The sequence below is a fragment of the Crocodylus siamensis genome, chromosome 1 (assembly GCF_052110815.1).
Source record: "Crocodylus siamensis isolate JL-2025a chromosome 1, ASM5211081v1, whole genome shotgun sequence".
Taxonomy (NCBI): Eukaryota; Metazoa; Chordata; order Crocodylia; family Crocodylidae; genus Crocodylus; species Crocodylus siamensis.
The window spans coordinates 174,643,252-174,667,890 of NC_143395.1; the positions used below are offsets into that span (position 1 = coordinate 174,643,252).

At 41.5% G+C, this 24,639-nt stretch overlaps 1 protein-coding gene across 2 annotated transcripts; it reads left to right on the forward strand.

Annotated features, from left to right (window-relative positions):
• Positions 1–3: 3 nt before the first annotated feature.
• ERLEC1 (endoplasmic reticulum lectin 1) lies at positions 4–24,639 on the forward strand. 2 transcript variants are annotated; one of them, XM_090049369.1, is made up of 14 exons: positions 4–247; positions 940–1,044; positions 4,686–4,766; positions 5,961–6,038; positions 6,207–6,270; positions 9,781–9,821; positions 12,523–12,746; positions 15,429–15,558; positions 16,035–16,196; positions 17,424–17,483; positions 18,263–18,387; positions 19,385–19,462; positions 19,985–20,060; positions 24,349–24,639. In XM_090049369.1, exons 1-14 carry the CDS (start codon positions 95–97, stop codon positions 24,418–24,420), a joined length of 1,449 nt encoding a protein of 482 aa, XP_089905495.1. In that variant the 5' UTR covers positions 4–94; the 3' UTR covers positions 24,421–24,639. The 2 variants fall into 2 exon arrangements, with proteins under 2 accessions (XP_089905495.1, XP_089905503.1); XM_090049377.1 differs by lacking the exon at positions 940–1,044.

Consider the following 24,639-nt stretch of genomic DNA (forward strand, 5'->3'; position numbering starts at 1 on the left):
GACGTGGCGGTGCCGCCGGAAGCAGACGTGGCTGGCCGGGCCGGTTTGCGGTGGTTGGGTCGGTGCTGCGTGGCTCGCGGCCCCCGCCGGCGGCATGACGGGGGGCCGGCGACTCGCGCCCCCCGCGCGCCTGGCGCTGCTGTGCGGGCTGCTGGAGGCGGCGGCGGGGGCCGGCAGCCGGGCGCTGTCGCAGCTCAGCGACGACGTCCCTTTCAGGGTGAACTGGCCTGGCACCGAGTTCAGTCTGGTCAGTGCCGGGGGTGGGAGCGGGTCGCTTTCAGTTTTGCCAGGTGCAGTGTGGCCGACTCATGATTTTGGGCATTCTTAAAAGACTACGCTTCTGGCATGTGAAAAAGCATCTCTCTTTCTTTTATCTAGATTTATATTTATAACTCTAGACAAGAGCAAGAGTTTATTTTTCATGTGGCCAAAGCATAGACTTTAAGAACAATGCCCAAAATCCTGAGAGTTAGTAATACTGCAGGTCACGATTGTATTTCTGTCATGGTTTCCAGCCTTGTGTGATCAGTAATAGTGAAAGTGTTCAGGATGCACACTCGTTTTTGAGGCAGCTAATTGATGCAGTATATGCAAAACCTAAGTCACTCTCAGAGAGTCTTAACTGACTTTTGGGCTTGCTGTTGGCACTTCCTTATGATGGCTGGCCTCAAAATAACGATATGTTGAAACTTTGACCCAGTTCTCGCTCCCTCACTGGGACTTACAGTAAGCAATACAAAGTAAATAAGAAGACTTGTTGCATATTTTTTCAGTGCACAATAGTTTTTCAGCAAATCATTTTGAGCTTCCAATACGATAATTTCATATTTAAAACCTGGCAGTTTGAAGCTCCTGCACTGGGCTGAGCCCAGGGGTGGCTCCCCTGAGCCCAGCTGTTCCCTGCAAGGGGCCACCTGACTCCGGGTTGTGCCGTTTCAGCCCACTGCTGGCGTGCTGTACAAAGAGGACAATTACGTCATCATGACAACGGTGGATAAGGAGAAGTACAAGTGCCTGCTCCCGTTGATAGCAAGCGGGGATGAGGTGAGCTTCCTGGGGCCGTTTCATAGTTGTTAGGAGCTGGAAAGGACCTTTCAGATCATCGGGTCCAGGCCCCCTGTGCTTGGGCAAGAAAGACTGCTGGGATCAAATAACATTGGGTTGGGGGGGGTAGGCAGAAAAGGGAAGGAGAGGGGAGCAAGGGAAGGGGTCTGGCACTTTGATCCCTACTAGTGAGGCTTTCCCGACTCCAGTGGGGGGGGGGGGGGCTGAAATTTAAGACCCATCGCTGGAATGGCCAGTGCTGCACCTGCAGCCTGTTCATGACACTCCTGTCAAACAGAGTGCAGCTCCCTTCCCTTCGGGCCGGGCTCCCCTGGCAGGGTGCATTGCGCTTGGGCCTTGATGTAATGGGCTGCGTGCAGCATGGATAGCACGCAACCAGGCAGCCTTCCAGAACCGGTGCTGAGATCCTGCCTGGGCCAAAAGGGTCATTCCAGGCTCCTGCTGGGTTTGCTGCTGTTACAAGCTGTGTCTCCAGGACATAAAAACTCCTTTAAAAGAAATGAGTGGCCAACTTCTCAAGCAGAGTGTCAGCGTTATTCATATTCTCTGAACACAGTGGTCATGAATAACAGTTCTCTGTAGGGCCATACCCCACTTATCACCCTGGTTTCTGAGTGCCTGCAAGCAGGGCGTTAAGTGATGCAAGTTATGGCTGGTGCATGAGCTTTGTTCTTTCCCTGTTCCCCTCTGTAGGGAGAGAACTAAGTGCATGCAGTGCAGGGTACAGATTTGTAAATGAACGTGATGTGTTTCTGGTAGATGGCCTATTAGAAAGCACGTCTTGTAGTTGTAGTGGAAATTAGCGAAGTATGCAACATTCTTGTTCTTGTGAGAGTTAGGTTCATGATCAAAGACAGCTCTTGAGAAAAATGCTCTTTCCTGCAGAGACGAGCTTTCCCACCGTGCTTCTTCCTGAGATTTCAAGTGATTTCATAGATCAGTGGGGGTCAAGTATGCCACAAATTTGCCCCACATCCTCCCTGCATGCCATTTTGATCCCTTTTCCTTATCTGATCTTCTGCTTCACCTTCTGCTCCCTGCCTGATCTGCCACTGTGCTGCTCATCCTGCCCCAGTCTGCTCTCTCGCTTTCTCTCTCTCTCTCACACCCACCCACCCACCCACCCATGAAAGTTCTGGCACCTGTACTGCAGGTAGGCCGTTCAATGTCATAGATATTCTGGGCTCCAGAGTATTGAGTGTCTTGAAGGTGAAGATTGAGACCTTGAATTGAGTTTGTATTGTTTAAGAAGTCGACTTGGTGTGTCTGCAGGACCTGGAAAAATTCACAGTAGTGTTCTGCACTATTTGGAGCTCGCAGAGGGACTGGTGGCTTCTTATGTAGGTCTGCTGCACTGTACTGCAGTTGAGAGATGAAAATATATAATTACGGTCAGGTCCTTGTCTGCCAAGATGGAATAGTGTGTCTTTGGTATTCAAAGGTTATAAAAATGTCAGTGACTAGCTGTTTGGGAGATTTTGGAGGCAGTCAGGTTCAGAAACATGCTTTAACTACTGGCTGCATTAACTGATTGTGGGTCAGGTTTCAACTTTCGAATCTGCATCATACAATCTAAGGGCACCTATGCACAAGCACAGAGGCTGCTCTGATGTGCTGGATTTCCAGGGCATCAGAGCAGACTCGATTAATCAAGTCCATTGGAGCATGGCACTCCAGCAGCCTGTTGCATCTCATGTATCAGCATCCCCACATTTCAAGTACCCCCACCACCATTTTTAACTAAAGCTTTAGTTCAAGCACTTCCACTGCAATTTTTAAGCATGGGGACACTGATACACAAGACGTGGTGTTTTAGAGCTGCTCTAATTAAAGCATCCCCCCCACCCCTGGAGCATGTAAAAGTGCCCCAAGAGTTTTGCTGTACCCACCAGCATAACCTCTCTCTTGCTGTAGTAACTAAAAACATTTGATTTAATTAGTAAATTGAAATAGGAAGGGGGGGGGCAATTGCCAAGGGGGGTGGATTTGGAGGCAAAGTAGAACTTTGCATAACCTAAGAGGAAGATGGGGAGGTCATTCTCCTTTTAGCACTAATACTTGACTATAGCTCTACAGGTTGATTTTATTTCATTGCTTTTCCACTACTGGGTTTTTCCTGAACAGAGTGGAATGATTTGGCAGGAATAAAGCGGTCTGAGAATTTTCTGCATAATAAGTAGAGGAAAATGTATTTTCTTCCCGACAGAGGATGTGTGTAGCTTTGGAAACAGACTTTTATGTTAGTGGTAGTGGAACGGCTAGCTTAGAGTTCCTTTGTAGGGGAGGTTCTGGTAACAGAGTAAGCCGATGGGGGAGGTGTAGAATAGAAGCAGCAGTCGAGGCTAGTAAGATATGAAATTTCATATCTTCTGCAGCTCCTATTGAAGCAAGGCTGCTTGTGGGAACAGCTCATGTGTACTAGATCACATGTACATTTGTCACCGAGTCACCTCACTTCTGTAGCTGTTGGCTCACTTACAAAATGGTGCAGTCTAGCCCTAGGGCTTGAACCTAGGCAGCTGGTGGCCTTCCCATCTGTAAAGAAACTCAGCAAAATTTGAAAGAACAACAATAAAAAAAAAAAAAAGCAAGGCAGTGCTAAAATAGGAAAGGCAAGCCAAGTAGAGGCTGAGGGAGAGAGAATGAGGACCTGGCCCCAACTATTCTAGAAACCCTGTGTGTGCACAGTGAGATCACCAGGCTATTACAGCAGGTGGGGTGTGGTTAGTGATGACAGAATAGGCTGGAGCCACACAGTCCTAGAGCTCATTAATGTACTGCCTTAGTTGTCAGTGATCTTTGAATTATCGATAGAATGAGGCTGGTTGCAGTTGTTTCTTGTTTACTTCATATCTCTGCACAACAGTACTCAAATTAAGAAAAAATCAGTTAACTTACTAATATATTAATTCTAAAGAACAACATAATGGATCTCTCTACCCTAGCACTGGGAAGGTGTTCATGGCTGTTTGTCAGCCAATCAGAGCGTGGAATAAAGTGTTATGGACAGACAGACGGACAGACTTAGGCTTTTATAATAGAATACTGTGGAAAGAAATCAGTTTTCATAGATTTTTCACTCCTACGTCTTCTAAATTATAACTTCAAACGTCTTTGTCCTGTGAAAATGTGGTGACAAACACTTTCTACTATATACACATACCATAAAGAAAGAACTAATGAGACAGGTTATAGAAGTTACTTATATACTATAGAAATTATGTTCTCCTCAGCTTGAATGCTTTTTTGCCTTGTATTCTCTCATCTAATTTGCAGCTGTCACTTCTGAGTTAAAACACAAAAAGCAAACAAATTTCTGTACTGTATTTTATTTGCATAATCCCTGAATACATCTATTTTGTCTAGTTTGTTTTTGACTTACAATCATTGTCCCATCCCAATTAAAAATACTTATAGATTTTAATTGGGCAAGTTCTTGGGGACCATAATTGGTTACTGCCTTATATCCTTACAAATCAGCTTTTTTTCTTATTTGGATAAATATAATCTGACCATTGTACATTTAATTTTATCTATAGATGTGTGTGTGTGTGTGTGTGTGTGTGTGTGTACTGAATAATGTATACTGAATAAACGTGGAATAATTTTATTTCTTCTAGGAAGAAGAGAAGGATTACAAAGGTCCTAGTCCAAGAGAACTGTTGGAGCCTCTCTTTAAACAAAGTAGCTGTTCATATAGAGTATGTTTCCTGTTTTAGTTCTTTGGTATGCAAGTTAGCAAATGCCTATATCCCACCCCCTGTTAATGTTTACTGTAAAAAAAATAAATGTGTACCTAAGATTCCAACTGGTAATTTAAGCAGAAATACATTCTCCAAATCTTCACTGGATTTAATATTTAAATTGTTATTGTTGAAAACAGTTGTTCTAAATAGGTCTCCGAGAATTTGAGTAGTTTGTGTGGTTACAGCAGCAATTTGTAAATGGGGAATAGAAGAGTACACTTCCAGCATTCGAGCCAAAATATGTAACAGCTGGTGGTTAAAAGATATGCTGTGGATTTATTGCAAGACCAAAAGATATGTTCTTATAGATACCCTAGAATTGCTTGCTTATCATGCGTAACTTTATTTCCCAGTACATTATTACTCTTTTTAAATATGTTGGTTTTTTTCTCTCTTTTTTTTTTTTTTTTTTAACTGGCCTTTGATATTTTGGGAGTGAACTAGATCCTAGCTCCAAACAGGGTGGCACTGAGAACCAGGGACAGTGAATCCAGAATTATGCTGATCTGGTAGTCCTAATATAACGTCCATGCCATGGATGACTAGTGCTTAATGATACTAAGGGGGCACCAGCGGCCAATCGCCAACTGGGGGTGAGGCAAGGGGTGTCCCCCAGCAGCCAATCACTGACCGGGGGGCAGTGCCAGAAGTGCCACTGGCGCTTCTCTCAGCGCCCCCACAATCTCAAGGAGGGCACCAGCTGTTGCCCCATACTCCCTGGCCAGTGAGGGCCAATCTCAGGGGGGGCATGTGCCCCCACTATGCACCGCCTATGTTCCATGCCAACAAAGAGGGGCAGGTCACCTCAACTAGTAGTTCAAGTACTGTCTGGAGCAGTAACCATAGCTGATCTGTCCTATAACCCTATGATCAGACTGTTCCATGAAGAATTACTTGGCTCTAATATGATTCACCTAAAATAAATCCTGGCCTACAATCTCAACTGAAGACCAGTGTAATTTTACCAATTAGATATACACGGAAAATGATCAATATCTTTAGAATCATGAGAGGATTGCAATTTTTGTTAATTCATGTTTCTGTCTTCGTGTGGCCCAGACTGAAAGCTGAGCAGCAAAATCCAAAGTGAAGCCTTACATTTGTTAAAAATTATGATTGTCATTAACTAGAGTGTAAATCTCTTTTTAGATTGAATCTTATTGGACATACGAAGTCTGTCATGGTAAACACATTCGTCAATATCATGAGGAAAAAGAAACTGGCCAGGTATGTTTCTCAAAGCTTTTGAGTACCAAATGGGAGTAGGCCTTAAAACTGACACTTGGTTTCTGATGCCACAGCAAACAGTCTTACAGGAATGAACATATCTTTTCTCAAATATTCTGAGAGCATTTTACCTGCACTATATTACATAACTATGTATTTTGATTGTAGAAAATAAACATCCAAGAATACTTCCTTGGAAACATGATGATAAAGAATCCCTTAGCAGACCCAGGTTTGTCTGTTTATTTTTTGCTCTCTTTGTTTCATTTTATATTTTTTGGCATTATTTTGTTGTTACCGCAGGAGTGTGCTAGAAATTTTGTGTGGAAACATGAAAGTAGCCAATTAATTCTTTCTAGTAGAGGGGCATTAGAGAGAGAACATATATACAGTCTGGAGAATAGAATGTATGTTGATCTTTTTGCATCTCTAGCTATTTGTCTGTCAGACCATAAGCCGTATAGGGCAGAGACTTCCTTGTGTTAGGACATTACATATCTGATTGTGGACACTGCTACACAATGGTAAAGCAGAGTCAACAATGGTAAACCTTGCATTGCTCTGGAAGGCCTTAAAAATTTCTGTACCACCTTAACAAAACCACTTAGGGGCCTACATCCCAGACTGTTATCCACAGAATTCCTGTCCAGCCTCTGGGCAACCTAAGTTTTCACCAGTAAAGTATTCCAGATTCTTTGAATGCTGCTTCTGCAACTGCCCAGAACGGCTACTGTTTTGGCATATCTGAGCATCTCAGTTCCTGTCTGACACCTAAGCATGTCTGAGAACCACACTTGGGTATCCCTGCACTGCAGTCCATTGAAGAGCTTGATCTGGCACGTATGCTCTGAACGCATCTAATTTATTGGCTGCATTGAACTCAGCACAAAGAATAACAGCCACAGTCACTTTTGGTGAAAACCTTGGCTAGGAGAAGAAGTTTTCTCTTTATTACATAATATCCTAGGTAGTAAAGCACTTGCCTCAATTCTTTTACCCTCTCTTCCTCTCAACTCAGGTGAGAGGGAGTTCAATCTGCGTCTCCCTGGAAAGTGTCATAACCACCAGGCTGTAATTGTTGGCTCCAATTGTGCTCCCTTTATCTCTGACTTGTTAATCATGAATTCTTTGTTATATTCTGGTATCAATTCAAAGATAGCAGTAGAAAGAGAGCCCTTGCACTGGCTCCCCTAGGAGGTGGGAGTTGTGGGTGTGAATCTCTCAGTTTGAGGAGGGCCTAGAACTCCACTTTGCCATGTCCTGGGCAAGTGCACTGCCAGCTGTTTTGTGAAAGGCATGTATACCAAAACTATCATGTCTTTCCTTTCTTGAAAAAGAGCTGAAGTCAGTGTTTAGTCCGTGATCCAGCCCATGGAAATGAGGCTTTGGCGGCATTTGGCAGGGGGGTGGGGTTAGCGGCAGTAGTTTCCCCTTGCCACTGTGGGGAAAAGTGCCAGCAGAGACAACTGGGTCCTTGTACCTGCCTCCCATTTCTAACACTGGGGGGCGAGGAGGGAAGCAAAATATGGCCTGTGGACCAGATCCAGGGTGCCAAGGGATTCTGTGGCCTATGGCAGGTCCCTTAGACCCATGATCCAGGCATGGGGGGCATCTCAGGCCATGGCATGTGCAGCTTATTCTGCCACCCCAGGGCACACAGGACAGTGGGGGTAGCACAGCAGCTGGACTCAGCTCAGGAGCCTCCGTGGCAGTGGCTTCTTCTGACTACTGCTGCCTGTGTTGCTTGCAGACCCAGCCCCATTTCCCAGGCACTCCAGCCCCTCTGCCTCACACCCATTGCTAGAGGCACTAGACAGAGCAGGCAGAGTCTCCACGGAGACTGGCTGGGACCCCTGGAGGCAGGGGGCACTCAGCTAGGCAGATGGCATGGGGCTGCAGGCCAATGGGGAGTGGCAGTCCCTGTCCATGGAACTGACCCCCATCGTGGGGACATGCAGGGAATGGATGGTGGCTTGGCCCTGAACCCCAGGCCCACACTGTCCATAGCCAGCAATCATGGCCTCACCTACCTGCCCTGCTTTCCACTGCTGCTCCCTGCCCACCTGTGGCCCCATCACATCCACTCAGATGAGTGCACCCTGTCCATGGGGTTCCCAGACAGTCTCCATGGAGACCTTACCCATCCAGGACCTCCAGCGGTGGGTGCAGGGCAGATGGGCCTGGGGCCAGATAGGATCAAATGCCGCCCCTTCCTCAGCATGCCAGGGTGGGTCAGCACTCCTACCCCTCACTCCAGCCTCCAACAGCTCACCAAAACTGCTTAAGTTGTTTTTAAGCCCAGATAATTGTCCACCCCTGCTCTACACTGGGTCACTCTGGCCTGCAGCCCAAAAAAAGGATGCTAACCACTGCCCTAAAGGCATGACTTTGGCACTTAAATCGAAGGGTGGTTTGTGTTGTGAAACTTATTCTCGCACTGATGGCTAACTCAGACCTACAAGAAGTCATCTAAAACGGCAAAAGCAAGATTTCAGCCATAACCCTCTCTGGCACTTCCTTTAGCTAGATAAGGCTTCTTCTCTTCGGGTACTTATTATTTTGAATCCCATTCTGGGGTGCCTAACCTTTCTTGGATTCTGTACATGGAATTTAAGTACCTCCTAAGTTGAGAATGTGATCTCACAGTGCTACAAATTTTGTAGAAAGTGAAGTCTTACAAATGGCTATAAGATAACCCCCTCCTTTTACTCTGTCTGGAGTATAGCAAAGACACACTTTCCAACCAGGCCACAATAAAGGGCCGCTCCTTGGCTCCCCCTGTCCCCAGGACTTTAAAGGGTGTGCTGGCAACCTGAGTAGTTTAAGGGGTAGGAAAGCAGCCTGGGACTAGGGCTACTTGCAAGATACCCACAAGTTGCAAGGGCTGGCAGGGGGTATTGGATGTTGCCTCTGGTGAGTCATTGGCGGAAGCAGCAGCAGCATTTCCTTTGCTGCCTGGAAGCAGTTGGAACAAGGCTGTGTGCAAGCCTCCCTGACGGTTCAACATCCGTCAAGTTAACAGCAAGCCAGATGCTCCCCCTGCCCCCATTACTCTTGGAGGTGGAAGACAAAGAGCAGAGCACTGCAGGATAGTGGGAGGTCTAAGTAATGTACCAGGTGTTAAAATTAATGTAGGATACGTGGGTTCCACAAAGAAGTTCCATGTCCAACAATTAACTTCTTTGAGGCAGGTTCACCATGTTTATTGCAGGATACATTTCTTGAACATCTGACAAGTTATGAGTGAAAATATGAAACTCACATTAATTACACAACAAGGGTAATGTCTCTCTTGTGATCCTGCCACATATCAGAGCACTCTTAAGAGTTACTGTAACATATGCTAAAGCCTAATGCCCCTCTACAGACTACATCTTCAGTGATGATCACTGGTGCACAGTATACTTCTTGTGCTCCCTCAGTCTAGGGAGTGAGGAGAGGCAGGAGCTCCTGGTATGCAGCCTTTTAAACTCACCAGTTGTTAAACGTAAATAGCTTCTCCTCTTCGCTCCAGCCGCACCCCAGTTCCTTTGCCCCCCCTTCAGTTTATTATTTTAAAAGTGAATTTTCTCCTCTCTTGCTCTTACAAGCTGGTGAAAATAAATGGCATACCCTACTGTATGCAAAGCGCTATATCATACACAAAACAAAATATTTAGCTTAGAATGTTGCATGTAGGATAAAACTTTAACTGAGTTTTGAAAAGAACTTTACACTTAACTCATTCTTAATTATTCCCTAGATCAAGAAGAAAATGAAAATACAAAAGAAAGTACAAAAGAGGCAAGTGAAAAACATTACTTTAAATTCTGCCATGGAAGCAATTTAAACCTAGATTAGATTACATACTCAGTTCACTAACCAACATGTATGTGGAGAATTAAGTTCCTCGGAGTAGGGTTTTTTCCCCCCATTTTGATCGTTGGTCCAGTATTAAAGAAGGTTACTTGTTCTTCTTCATCTACTGTTTTGTGTTTTTTTTCTTTCTAGTCACAAGTTACTGGACATTAAGGCTAAGGTCATGCCAATTTTTTATAAGTAAATCACTTTCAGTCTTGGTAAAATATTTAGTTGTACAACGCCCTTAATATTGCTACACAACTTAAATATACGTGATATATAAAAACCTAGGAACTTTTCCTTATAGAGGCACATGCAGTCATGTTCTGGCCTGGCAACACTTGTTTCTGTGCTTGTCCAGAAACTCTCCTACCACAAATTCATCTATCTGTTCATTAACAAAGATTGCTTGGGCTTTGGCTACACAAAGGTATGTAAGAGATAGGTGTCCTAGGGAAAGAGAGAGCCTGGTATCCCTTGCTAAATCCTTGACACGGCTCCACCAACCTTCTGTCAATAGCTCTCCTTTGTGTTTCTCTTCTCCACTGGAAGCCTTTCCTTTTGGAGAAGAAATTTAGGCCTTAAAACTCAGTGTAATATTACCTAGTTTTAAAACGGAACAAGATAAATGCCTGAAGCATATTAAGTTTGGGGGTTAGCCAGAGCAGAATTGTTCTGTGGTCAGACATCCAAGTCATGCCTTATTTTAACTTGTAGACTCATACTCTGTATGGACATGCTCTTTTCTTGCTATACCTTATTTTGTAAATTGGAGCACATTTGATTAATACTTCTTGGGAAACATTCATTTCAGCCACAAAAGCAGATGAAGTCAAAATTTGTGTATTATATCCTGCTTAGCTACTTTATACCCAGATGCAGGCAGAAAACTTTCTTTACTTGGGATTCATAGATCTGAGCCTAAAGGTCAGATGCAGTTAGCTGCATATGTCTTTTCTTTCAAGCACTGAAGAATAAGCAGTCCTGTCAAGTGAAAGCTGTTGAGGAAATGTTGTAGTGCCCACTGTATCCAACAGCACAGGGGTTAGAGCACTTGTCCAGGATGTAGCTTCAGTTTCCTCCTCTCCCTGAATATTCAAGTATTCAGTGGGCAGGGACTAGAACCTAAGTCTTCTCTGCTCCCAGTAAGTGTCCTGCCCCCTTACACTATAGTCATGCCCAATGACTATTTCATTATTCCACGCAGAGGAACAGGTTTTGTAGAAAATAGAGCACCTGTACCCTACCTTAGCATGTAGCAATTACTAAGGCACTCTTTTGAGGTGGCTTTCCATTTGAATCCCTCAGGCTGGGGAGAAAATGAGCCTAGCCTACATCTTTCATGTCCTGTATGAGTGTCTACCTAGTGAGCTATTGGACGAAAAGCTGAAGCTGCTGCTCTGAAAATAGTGACCAAACTGCATACCTGAGGACAAAGAATGCCTAGCTTGGGGATGCCAACAGGGCTTTGGCATACAAGAGGTGCTGCGCTGCAAAGCACTGTCAGGACTGAAGCATTCCTCAGTGGCTATGTCTACACGAGATGCTAAGTGCGCAGCAGTTGGAGTTACTGTGCAGTAGTGTTGCCAAACAGCTTTTTCGTGACATTGACTGTGCTAGTAGCTCGTTACTGCTGTGTAGTAGTGTCATGTCACGCTTACTGCCACACACTGCTACTGCTCAGTAGTAACAAGCTACAGCATAGTCAGCATCTCGTGTAGACATTGCCAGTATCTTCAAAAGCTTAATTCAAGTGCCTAAAGATCTTTATTATAGGTTCCAGCTGGCAACTTAACAGGGGCATTTGAGGATTTGGATTTTTGATTTAGGTGCCTAAATCCTTCTGTGGATCTAACCTTCATGGGTCAATGCTCACTTCTATACCTGCAGAACAGTACATTTGTAATGGTCACTTAACTTGCTTACAAAAAAAATGTAATCCATAGTTTTAAAAAAAATAGTTACTAGACTAGAAACTGGCAGATTACAAATTTTCCCAACAAAATAAATACAAAATTGGTAAGGATTTAATTAACAAACCTTAAAAGGGTATTATTTAAATAAAGGAGAAGAATTCAGAATTTTGACTTGTTTTTAAGCCAGGGTTTAAAAGTTTATAAAGTAAACTTTTGATTTTGTCTTTAAAAGTCTTTAATCATTTTTACAGATTGGCTGACATGGGCAGATGTGCCCTCACACACACACAACTGATTCTGTGCTTGCGTTATTTAAAAAGCATCCAAAAATGTATTTGGACTCTTCACATAAGTCCCTTAATAGGCCAGACACAAGAAAGGAGAGAGGGGGGAATTTTGCTTCCATGGCATATTTGTGCATTTTAATCTGTTCCCATTTAATTTTCCTGATCTTCAGTCCTCTATAATAGCTCTTAAATCTATTCTTGGGTGTTACCCTACTTGTACTACTTAGCCATTGCTTTAACTTTGTTGAATATTCACGATTCTTCTACCTATGTAAAAGAAGGCTTCACCCACTGACAACTCCATCCTACTACTTGTGAAGAGAAAAAGAATCAATAAAAGGAAATTTGTAATGTGATAGACTTCACAGTCCGATGATGTTTCAGAAAAGATGAAACAGCTCTGTTGCAGTTTCTAATTATCTCTTGATCTCTCTTCTCTAGATTCCTTCAAAAAACATAGAGGGTCAAATGACTCCATACTATCCAGTAGAAATGGGAAATGGTACGCCTTGTAGTTTGAGACAAAACCTGCCCAGATCAAGTACAGTGATGTACGTCTGTCATCCAGAAGCTAAACATGAGATCCTTTCAGTAGCAGAAGTTACTACCTGTGAATATGAAGTGGTCATATTGACTCCTCTGTTATGCAGTCATCCTAAATATAGGTATGGTGTCCAAATTTCAGCTGATATAATGGTTCTTTTACACATGGGACCAAATGTGTAGTTCATTTTCATTTGCATGTATGAGACCCATGTCCAGGGTAAGGTGCAGTCCTAATCATGCTCTAGAACCTTGCTGAAAATGGGTCTTGGGTTCCTTGTCAGTGAGGATCATATATTATCTTTTGAAAAACGATCTATGAATATCAGTGCAACATTTACTTAATACTACTAGTGGAGACTTACTTCAGGATTTCGCTTCCCCTACAAATTTAATATACAGAAAGGTAGAAAAAGTTGCAGTATTTTTATTTTTAAAAATGACATTTTAATTTACCTTTCCACCTTCTGAGATGCATGTAAGTAGAGATAATAATTGCTGTCAACCTAGATAATAAAAAAAATAATCAGAGGCACTAAAAACTTCCCGCATTCATTTCACAAATGTTTGCAAAGTAGAATGAATAAGTGGCAACTCACTCAAGTATTTCATACTGATATCCACTTTTATGATTTAAAATTGATCACTGAGGATTAGTATGTACGGTAAGCATGGTTTCAGTTTTAATTTGAACTCCCATCTTTTATTTTAAACACAGTAGACCTCTTCAGTTACTTTTAACTTCCTTTGTAGTAAAAGCTTTCCAGACTTGGTCTTTCTCTAAATGTGTATTTCAGATTTTTCTTGAAGAGTGAGTAAAGTCAGTTCATACCACTGAACTATTCAGTGTTCTATTCTAACAAAAATAACACTCTAACTCACATAATTAAGGTAGAAATGAACCAAGTTAAAGATGTGCTCAGAAGGAGGGAATTTAAAGATTTAAAGTCTGTCTTTTTTGCCCAGCAGTGTTGGATATGCTAGTTCTGTCTCTAAACAAACTTAGCCGTAGGTGAAAATGTACTATAGCATACACGTAGCAACCCAGTTAATTGGTACTTTCACTGGCTGTTGAGCAGGAAGATTCAGCGATTCAGATAGAGACACAGCTTTAAATATTTTTTCTGCATACCTCAAGGTACCAGGTGGCTCGTGAATGCTGTGATGGTGGAGTGGATGGAGCATCCCACAGGAGCGCAGAGGGGGCTCCCCAGCGTGCTTAACAGCAGACTCAGAAGTGGATCAGAAGCACTTATGGTCCACCTCCGGGTCCACCAGGGAGCGCACTGGGGGCAACCCTGCACCAGCCCCCTCGGCTTGGCAGCTGGTGCCTTCTGGGTCTGGAGGGGCACCCAGGGTCCCCCTCGGCCAGTCATTGAGCTGTGGGGGCATGTGGGGCCCCTCCACGTGCTCGGCAGCAGACCCAGAAGTGGACCAGAAATACACCCAGTCCACTTCTGGGTTCACTGCTGAGCACGTAGGGGGGCTCCCACACTCCTGTGGGATGCTTCATCCGCCCCAGCATCACAGCGTTCACAGGCTGCACCTGGTACCTTATGATACGTAGAAAAAACATGTAAAGCTGTCCAAATCACTAATTCTCCAAATTGGCATCAAATCTTCAGATTCGAATTTGGTTGAATCAAATTGGGGACAGTGATCTGAATCAACGAATCAAATCACTGTCCCCGATTCAGGCGGAATCCAAATCGAATACAGCCCATTTTGCACACCCCTACTGCTTAGTCTCTGCTAAAGGTAGCTTATGGGCAAGTGTCTGATATACATTTTTTCCTGTAGCAGTAGGCAAGTTACTCCTTAAAGTGGCTTCAGGCATGATTCCTTTCCTTCCCCATTTATTTCATCTTAATGATTAGTAGTTCAACTCAGTTGGAAGAGTAAGATGCTCAGTTCTGTACTGAGTATTTTAATACATTGTTTTTATGCTTATACTGATATTGGGAAAAATGAAAAATACCTAAGTGCATATGGTGATTTTTTTTTTGGCAATACTTAATTGCATAAAACTACATTCCAGTAAACTCCAGCTTTCTGGTGCAGAGTTTTCCTTTTGAACAAAGTTATTAATTTGAAAGTACTTCTTGATTAATAATCTTAAATGCAAAGTGGAATTTTATACTTCCATACATATACTGCCCAGGCCACTGTGCAACAGAGACTTTATAGCACCCATAAGAGAGACTCTTTCAAAAGTACCCATAAGCCTAGAAAATTGCTGGGGAAAGTGTTTTTATAGCACAGAGTCAAGAAGACCTAACTGGTAATGGTAATAATGTTTATGCATATGATGAAAACTTGTAACATGTGCCTAGTATAAGTGAAAATATTACGGTAGATTGTTTAAACTTAAACTTCTGATACCTCCTGATTTTGATTGCTTGCTTCCATAATTTAAAATTGCATTAACAGTGGATGGTCCATAAAAATTGCCTTTTTGCATGGAACATTATGTATGTAATTTGAGAAAACATGAGCGAGATTGCATTCACTTAACTGCTTGGTAGATTTGTTAATACATTTTTTTATGGTACAGGAGAGTTTTATGTTTAAACTCAGTGAGTTTCTCACTCCTGAAGTTCAGTCAAAATGTGTTTATAGTTACTGCCAAAAAAGGGCTCATCTGATAACTTGTATACAAAGCTTAACCCTGAAGTAATTAATATGTTCTAGCTAATTTTTTTACTACTATGCAGAAATGAATGAGTGTGCTGACATAACATTTATGTACAGTGTTAACCAACTTACAAGAATACGAGTGATGTATCCATAACTTATTTGGACAGGTTCAGGGCTTCCCCTGTGAATGACATATTTTGCCAGTCACTGCCAGGATCCCCACTTAAACCCCATAATCTGGAACAGCTGGAGAAACAGCAAGAAATGATGAAGATGCCTTTTAGAAGGGTTAAGGAGGTAGGAATCTTGTAATTTTAAACTGGAAGGTGTCTATTTTCCATATTTTATCTACTTTACAATACATGTAACCTTAAGTTTAGTGCAGCTAGTTCCCTCCCTAAGTCACTTTACAAGATTATATTTTAAGTGGTCTGTAAACAACCAACAGGTATTATTAATAGCAGCAATTTTATTTGAAAAATGTCTCTACATCAAAGTTTGAGCTACTGATCTGTGAAATTTGTTGCAGCCCTCTTTTCCCCCAGCTGCCATTCTTGAGTTGCTTCCCTGAAATTCCATTGCTTTTCTGCCTTTTTTTTGTCCCTTAGCTATTCTGAAGATTCAAGTGTTTTACCTTAAAAGAATGGAAATAATTCTTAGGCATTTGTCAACTGCTTGCTTCACTTGATATCTATTCTAATGTTAATTAACTGCACATTAAAAGTTCATCAGGAGACATACACAATCTAAAAGGTTGTATGTATTAATTTCAGGAAGAAAGTCATTCAACAAAGGAAGAAAAATTCTCCTCTATCCATAAACCAGTCACTGTTGGAACCCATCAGTTGTTAACTGTTGGAACAACCCACATCTCCAAATTAACTGATGACCAGCTCATAAAGGAATTTCTTAGTGGTTCATACTGCTTCCATGGGGTGAGAAGAATAGATTGGCTAAATGTGCATGTTTGTTTTGCATGAATCAGTTCCTAAGAGAGTCTGAAGTTCTTCATTTAACTATGATATGCTGTATTTCTCATAGCAGTGGTGGAGGTATCTTTCCTCTCTGTAATTTTGCCAATGACCAGAAAGTGACCTTGATGTTTCTCTTTAGCCAAGTTCAGGAGCTTATTTGATGTTTTTGTTGTCTACCCTCTGGAACTCTACTCTGTCAAGCATATGATATTTGTGTCCTTCTAAGTAAAGGATTATTGTCTTTGAAAGATGAGCCTATTTTTTGGCACAAGAAATTACATGAAAGAGGTAGAGAGCCAGTATTTAGTCATCATAATTGACCCCTTCTCTCTCTGAGCCTCAGATATTTCTGAACTGATTTTAGCTTTGTCTTGCATATCAATTCTGGTCAAAATACAAAGCTAAAAGCTGAATTTGAAGTGTTCCACATCCTTAAATACCGCAAGAAAGCATACGTAACACTAGCTACATATTGGCCAGAGCACCCTTGGTATCATGCGGACCTTTTAAGGATATCACAGGGTATCAGGCAATACTTACAATGTTATGTATATAAAAACCTATACACAATTCACATGATATGAGCCCAGAGATTTCAAATAGAAAAATCGCAGCAAGTCAGGATGGTTTTGACACTTTGTATCCCTGAATTCTCTGCAACAGAAAAATTGCTCTGTTATTTCTCCATAGTCAAAAAATGAAAAGTGAAAGCTAAGAGCTGACATTTTCCATGAGGTGCCTTGTTCTAACATGGTTGGGAACCACTGTTGTAGACTGAAACATGTTGGGTTTTGGAAAGGAAGACAGAATTTATAAGACAACTTACTAAGGCACAAAAGAGCAAGTAACAGGAAATACTGTAATGGGAACAGGGATTGGAAAAGAGGGTAAAATGACTTACTAGAAAAATTAGGGTGGTTGAAAGGAATGTGGATTATGTGGCTACTCCTGCCTCTAAAACGGAGGGAGAGGGGAATGGTTTTAAATAGATGGATTTGGGACAAAGAAACACACTGCCTTATTCAGCTATAAATAGATGAATTGTAAGTGTTATGCTCACGAGCAGTTAGCCAATAAAATGGGATAAGGCAAAAAATACTTCTAAGTATTCTCAGCGTTATAGACATGCTGTTCTGAATCTACAGTAGTGCTAAATGAGTATCAGGAAAAATGTATTTCTTTTTCTAGGGTGTTGGTTGGTGGAAGTATGAATTCTGCTATGGCAAATACGTACATCAGTATCATGAGGTATGTTTAAACAGTATTTTCAGTGTTCTACCACTGGGTGGCTACCAGGTGCTTTTAATGTATGACAGCTACTACAACTGATCCTGTAACTCAGGGCAGTAAGAAGGGCTGGTTGTATTTTATCCAGTTAGAACCCCTGACTTATGGGAGAAATTGACAGCATGGCATAATTTCAATCTATGCAGTGAAATGCAGACACTCATGTTATATCAGAGTTGAAAAAATTTTAATATAGTTTTCAGGCATGCTCTTCCGGTTATCAAGGCATATAATCTATTGAAAGTAAGTTTGCTATCCAGAAAAAGCCTTCCATTTAGCATATGAGTGGCCTCAGTTATTTTCCTGAATGCAGTAAAAATGTATGGTAATTAACAGCTAAGAGAGACAATCTGATTTTTATTTTTATTTTTTTTATGTTATTTTTTTTTTAAAGAATGTGACCTAATCCTTATCATGTTTGTGATATGGTCACCCTGATGGTCCAGAGTCTCAAACCAATCTTCTGGAACAAGTCAGGGCACTTTGAAGGTTAAGGTGACTATCCTAAGCCTTCTCTAACATCTCTAAATTAAGCTATTGAGGACTCTGAAAACCTACTTCCCCTTGTTCTTGGGGAAGGATGAAGAAAGACCTGGAATGTAAGCCCTTTTCTCTGCTTTGGAAAAAACGTCTTTACCACCAAGAAATAGCAGAGAAGTCACTGTGTCTCATGCCCTCAATAGCAAAATCATTTCAACTTCATGATACAAGATAATAAATATGGGTTGTCCTTATTGTAGGATAAAGAAAGTGGTAAAACATCTGTAGTTGTTGGCACCTGGAATAAGGAAGAACATACTGAATGGTCCAGGAAGAATCCAGCTAGAACCTATCATATCAAAGAAGATGGTAGTCAGACAGTTAGGTAAGGTTAATGGTTATTTTTGTCCCTTTTGGTTAAATATTAGATAACATGTTGAGAACATGAGTTTATTTCCCTGCAGCACTTCTAAATTGCTCTTTAAAATAACCATTTGACTGAGAAACTATTCTAAGCCCACCAACATAACACTTCACTTTCCATTCTAAAATGCAGACTGTTGCATTTAAAAATCAAAAAATAGAATCCTTCTCCATGCCATTTGAAATGCTTGATTAAAAATGAAGCATATGAACTTTTAACTACTTGTCTGAAAATAGTTTTCTTCAGTATTACATTTATCTTGAATACCATTTTCAAAAGTGTGTGTGCACCTTAGGTGCTCAAGTCTCACTGAAAATAAGTGCAACCTAGGCAGATTGAACAGAAAATATTTAATTTATTTTCAGTGAGATTTAAGTACCCAAGGAAAACAGATGCTTATTGGAAATTTTCCAACTTTGACTAATGTTCATGCCTGAAAGTTTTACATTGAGGTTGTCTTCTTTAATGCATATTGTCTTAGTTTCTTGAAAAAACTTCCTTGGAATGAACCGTCTGGTTTTTATTTATTTAACAGTTAAATTCACTGTATCTGGTTACCTTATTTGAGTGCTGAAATTGGCTTCATACTTAATACTGCAGAGGAAGGGACATAGAGGGAAATTATCTAACGGGGTGATCTAGTAGTAGAAATAACAGGCCTTCAAAATATTTTGTAGAGGATTTTTCAAGTCACAAAAGCAGCTGTAATTGAATATTTGTTATCTCTTGGGCCTTAGAGAAAACAGAATATCCTTAAGCATTGGCACAGGTGGTAGGCAACTGAAATATAGCTTGTCAGATTTTTTTTTCTCTTCCTTCTTTCCTTTTTAGTGCATGTTATGTTTATGTTTTGGAGTTGGAAAGTGATGTCTTACACATACTGAAAGCAAGCTGTGAATTTTAAATTGTTAATACCTGATTTTTCAAATTGATGTCTAATTCCAAAATTTTCTGGCAGAATGGTCTCTCATTTCTATGGAAATGGAGATGTGTGTGACTTAACTGACAAGCCAAGGCAGGTGACTGTGAAATTGAAGTAAGTTACATTCTTAAGTAATTTTGTCGATATTCTGTCGTTTCATTAATAGGGAATATTATAAAATTTAGAAGCTAATAACTGAATTCTGCCAGACACAGTAAAAGCTGTGCTATCTGGCACTTTACTACCTGGCATGCTCTATTAACTTGCTGATCCACACAGCAAAAGCAAAACAGCAAGTCCCACCATGGCACTTCCGGTTTTGCTGAGCTCCACAGCAAAGAAGCCTGTGCGGGGCCCCCCTCTCTGTTCCCCGGCACTGACGCACTGGACGTGGTGGGATAGGCGGCAGCCCAAACAGGCAGCAGCCTGAACAGACGCCTCTCAGATAATCAGCAATTTTGATTAACCAGCACTCCCCGTTCCCCCTGGATGCTGGATAACACAGCTTTTGCTGTATATAAAAAAACTGTAAACATCAAGGAAGTTTATCCTTTACTTTTGCGCTTTTTTACTTTATAATGAAATATGTAGTTTTACAGTTTTTACAGCATGTACTAAAAGCCTTTCTTTCTTTAGGTGTAAAGAATCAGATTCCCCTCATGCTGTAACTGTGTATATGCTGGAACCTCAATCCTGTCAGTATATCCTTGGGGTATGTAAACTTGAATTTACTCAGATCAGAATGGAAATAAAGCATATCTGATTGTTTGTCTTGGGCTATAATCTGTAGCGACCAGAGATATAAAACTGAACTAGAAAGTTAGTTTGACAAAATGGGGAGGATTTTCTATCCTGGTTTTGCAGGATCAATGATGCTGTAAGCTACCAAAGAAAAATGCAAAAACCCAGAATTTAAGATAAGCAGTAAACTGAATTTTCAAATGCATTGTTTTCCAAGTGTATTTTAAGGAGATGTGTGTATGCAGTGCTCGAACCCTTAAACTGCTTTTATTTCAACACACTCTAGGTAGCCTCAAAGGTATTTAGAAGCAATTCTAAAATAGTTCACTTTCCAAATGATTTAGAACTCTCAGACTTGGAGGCTTTTTCATTTGTGATGTGAAGCTTTCAAGATATTTAAACCTATGTAATTTTCCTTCAAACTTCTAAATAAAATCTAGACCTCTTGAGTCAGGCCTCTGAAGAACAAAATTGGATTTCTTTTTCAAATAGTTTCAGAACTGTTTGATAGATAGCTTTGATTCGCCTCTGAGTTGTCTGGCTCAGAACTGTTCTGAAAATGTCAGTTTAGCACCATCACCTTTTCCTGTTCTGGTGCACTGAGAGCAGTCTTTGGTATAAGGGGAGGTAACCTAAAATTAAATGTTTTAAAGGTTGTAATTAAAGGTGTTGAATGCTAGAATGTTAACAGTATAAAGTACAAGAATTAGTGCTGTATCGTAAGAGTTAGTTTTCATTACAGAAGCTTAGTCATCTAGAATTCTTTAAAGTAATCTGTTCCTCTGACCAATCATAACAAATATCATTGCACAGACTAGTTCTTTATCTTCCTCCATTTTCCATCCTATGAGCTCTGTCTGCCACCCTTCCATCCCCCTTTATTTCTGGGACTTCCTGCAACTTCCTCTAGTCTTTGACCTTCTTGAAGTTCTGCCTCCGATTCTCACCTTCCTCTTATGGCGGTGGCCTCTACTTTCCCCCATATCAGGGGCCTGTGTGGTGCCATACTGAGATTCCATCCATTCTCCTCCTGCCACCATCATTATCTGTCTGAAAGAGAAGTCATTCAGGGTATTAATGTATTAAACTTCTTTGGGAAGGTGGCCAGAGATATGGTGAGTATTAGCTGGAAGGCAATAATTGTTTGACTTGGTTGCATGAGGGCTTGAATATGAAGCCATGAACAACGCGTACCCCCAGAGGCTGTGGGGGGCAGGCATGGTGACCACCTGCAGGCAGTAGTGTCAGTGGTGGTGAGCAGGGAGGTCCCATATATGGGAAGGGGAATGGGGCACGAATGCCAACCAGCAGTCAGCAACGGCCCACAGACGTTGCCTGGGGGTGGGCAAGCAGCGACCTCCTGCAGGCACCACCGGCAGTGTCGGCAGCGCTTCTTTCAGGGGGTGCACCACCAATCTCGTGCACCCCCTGCATGTCAAAAATATATGTAGCTGTGCTAAAGCAATGGCAGAGGTGCCAGTGATACTAGGACTAGGGGACGCACTAGGAAATTATTGGAAGGCAGGTTTAAAACTAACAAAAAGGTTTGTTTGTTTTTTTCACATGCTGTGCAGCTGAATTATAGAACTCACTGCTACAAGTAGAGACCAACAACTTAACCGGGTACAAAAGGGAACTGGAAAAATTCAGGCTTCATAGGCCAGTCTGTCATTAGGTATTAAACATAATAGTTATGGGAGCAAGTTCCAAATTAGGACTTCCTAGGCTTCTAAATGCTGGCAGCTATAAGGTTTTATCTTTTATTGAGCCAGTTGTATAGTTAGGATAAAGTTAGACAAGCTTTTGAATGAAATACATTCAAAAACTGATGATGAGTGCCCTGCATTCAAAAGTTTGTCTGACTATTCTGGCTACATAGTTGATCCTGTAAAAGAGATTGCCCTAAGAAATCCTTGCTTCTCACATAATTTCTGGACCATCACAGCTACAGCATCACTCTTATGCTATTGGCATCTATAAGGAAAGAGGAGCAGGGGATGTATCAGCCTGGGTAGGCCCTGCATACTTTTTTCCTTATCTTCCACATTTTGCCAGCATGACCCAGGGAATACTGGGACAGATAGACTTGTGGTCTTGTCCCAGTATGGCATGGGTGATTGGTGCTACCTTAGTCTGGGGCCAATAAATGGTAGCAGCTTCCCTGAGGCAGCAAGCAGCAGGGACGAGTCCAGTGTTAAACTTCTAACAGGAACTCAAGGTTCTTTGGGTAAATCAAATATCTTTCATTAGACCAACTAAAATAGTTGGAAAAACTCTTTTTTGCAAGCTTTTGGATACACAGTTTTTCAGGCAGGAAAAGCATCTGATATAAAGAACTATTTACATTAAAGAACTAACAGTTTTGCCGCTCCCCTTCCAAGGGCCTGGGGACTAGCCTTGTTGCTGTCCTGCCAAACCAAGTCACTCCTGCTTCCTGGACATGCTGGGTGCTTGCAGACTTTAAAAAAAAAGAAGTGCTTTACTTTAAATTCAACGTTCCTGTGCCAAGCCTCGCACATGCCCAGAAGAGGCAGTGCATTACTTCAGTCCAGCTTGCCCAGTGTCTGTAAACATTGGCACTTTAGTGGGACTCTTTTGGCAGTTTTATCTAATAGCTGATTGAATCAGCTTTAACTAAAAGTGCCAAAAAGCCCTGCTGAAATGCCAAATCTTTACAGAGGCTGCAAAGCCGGGCTGAAGTGCTACTTCTTCCGGTAAAGTGTTTTTGTTTTTTTTAAACATCTGCAAGCAGCCTCTGTGTTTCCAGGAGGACTTGCCCTGTCACATGGTTGGCTATGACTCTAAAACAATTCTTTATTTCTACATTCTGTCTTCTAAAAACAAGGTGTGTGTTTCATTTCAAGGGACATGGTACGTGAAAAAAATACAGTAGGTAATACAGGCAGTCCTCGGACTTGCAACACAATTGGTTCCTGAAAACCGTGTCTTAAATTGAAACGTTGTAACTTGGAACCAATTTTCTCATAAGAAACAATGTTATAAATGGGGGATTGGTCCCTGAACAAAGGCCTGATGCCCTATTTTCACCAAAAATACCCCAGAATTTTGTACTCGATCAATTATAGGTGAGTAAAATAGCTACATTAATGTATTTATATTGTAAATAGCAATCACTGATTTGGAAGACTTCTTTGAGATGACTTTGCTGGACTTTTTGAAGGGCTCTTGGCTGGAGTCTTCTCAGGAGTCTTGACTGCAAATTTTTCTTGAGTCTTATCTGCTTTCTTAAAGGAAGTGTCCAAGCAAGTTTGGACAGATGTTTTCCAGGGAGATGAGTGATGCAGCGAACTTGTTCGCTGGTGTGGCCTCACATTGGATCAAGCATTGTAAGTCGAAACTGACGTCATAAAGTTGAAACAGGGTGTCAATTATAAACGTTGTAAGTGAGAAACATTGTAAGTCAAGGACTGCCTGTACTGAAGCTTTTTCAGAACCTTTTGACCTTAATTTAAGCCTACCTTGGACAGGCATTGTGGTAGAGACGCCCACATTAGCTTGCATACCAGAAGCAGTACAGGAACATATGCTCAGTCCACATAGCCTAATTTACACTTGAGAAACAGGACATATTAGAATGGGGCTCACTGTGTTTATTCAGCTATATTGCTTTTGGTACTTAAACTAGGTCAGGTATCTGTTCACAGTACTAGATTCCAATGTGTAGACACCTTTATTCTAGCTATACAGAATATGTACCTGTTCAGAAGAAACACTGAATTAATGTTTGCTATTACCAGATCTTGTCTTACCAAGCCACCACTCTGTGTGTACAGAACCCTCTGGACCCATTCCACTAATAGTGACCAGGTTTTAACTACAAAAAAAAATTCCCCTGTGGCTTCCACACTACAAGTTCTTCAGGCTGAAGTACATAAGGAATCTGTGTTAAAATACACAATTTCCTTCTTTCCCCACCTCCCCTACTTTTTTCCCCTGCTCCTTTCTCTGCTTTACCTTTGTGTTTTCCTAATTTCTACTTATTTACGTTCACAGTGACATCCTGTCACACTTTTAGCTTCTCTTTTTCCTTGGCGTCTCAGAACAGGAGAGACTTCCTTCACCTGAAGAAGGGTGACTGGGCCCGTAAGTTTGCCAGGAATTCTTTTCCAAATACTCAGTTGGTCTAATAAACGATATCACATCTACTCAAAGAACTTTGCCTACCACTTGCTCAGCAAATATTTATTCTCTTATGCACCCTATTCGTGGTCATTAACATTTTGTTTTGTTTTGTTCAGGTCGAGTCACCAGTGATCTGTAAAATTTTGGATACAGCAGATGAATATGGACTCCTGTCAGTGCCCAGCTAAATGGATAGTGTTGTTTAAGAAGAACCAAGTTCACAGAAAGCCATAACTACTGGAACCACAGTTGGTATTTCCTGTATTCAAGTTGTTTCTGTAGGATGCTAAAAAGAGAGGTATCCAGCCAGTCAACTTCACCAGCACAAAACAAGGAGAGGAACTCATGAACCACTTTGTGTATATCTGTGTATATAGGAGGTTATTGATAAACTTTTAAAGATTAAA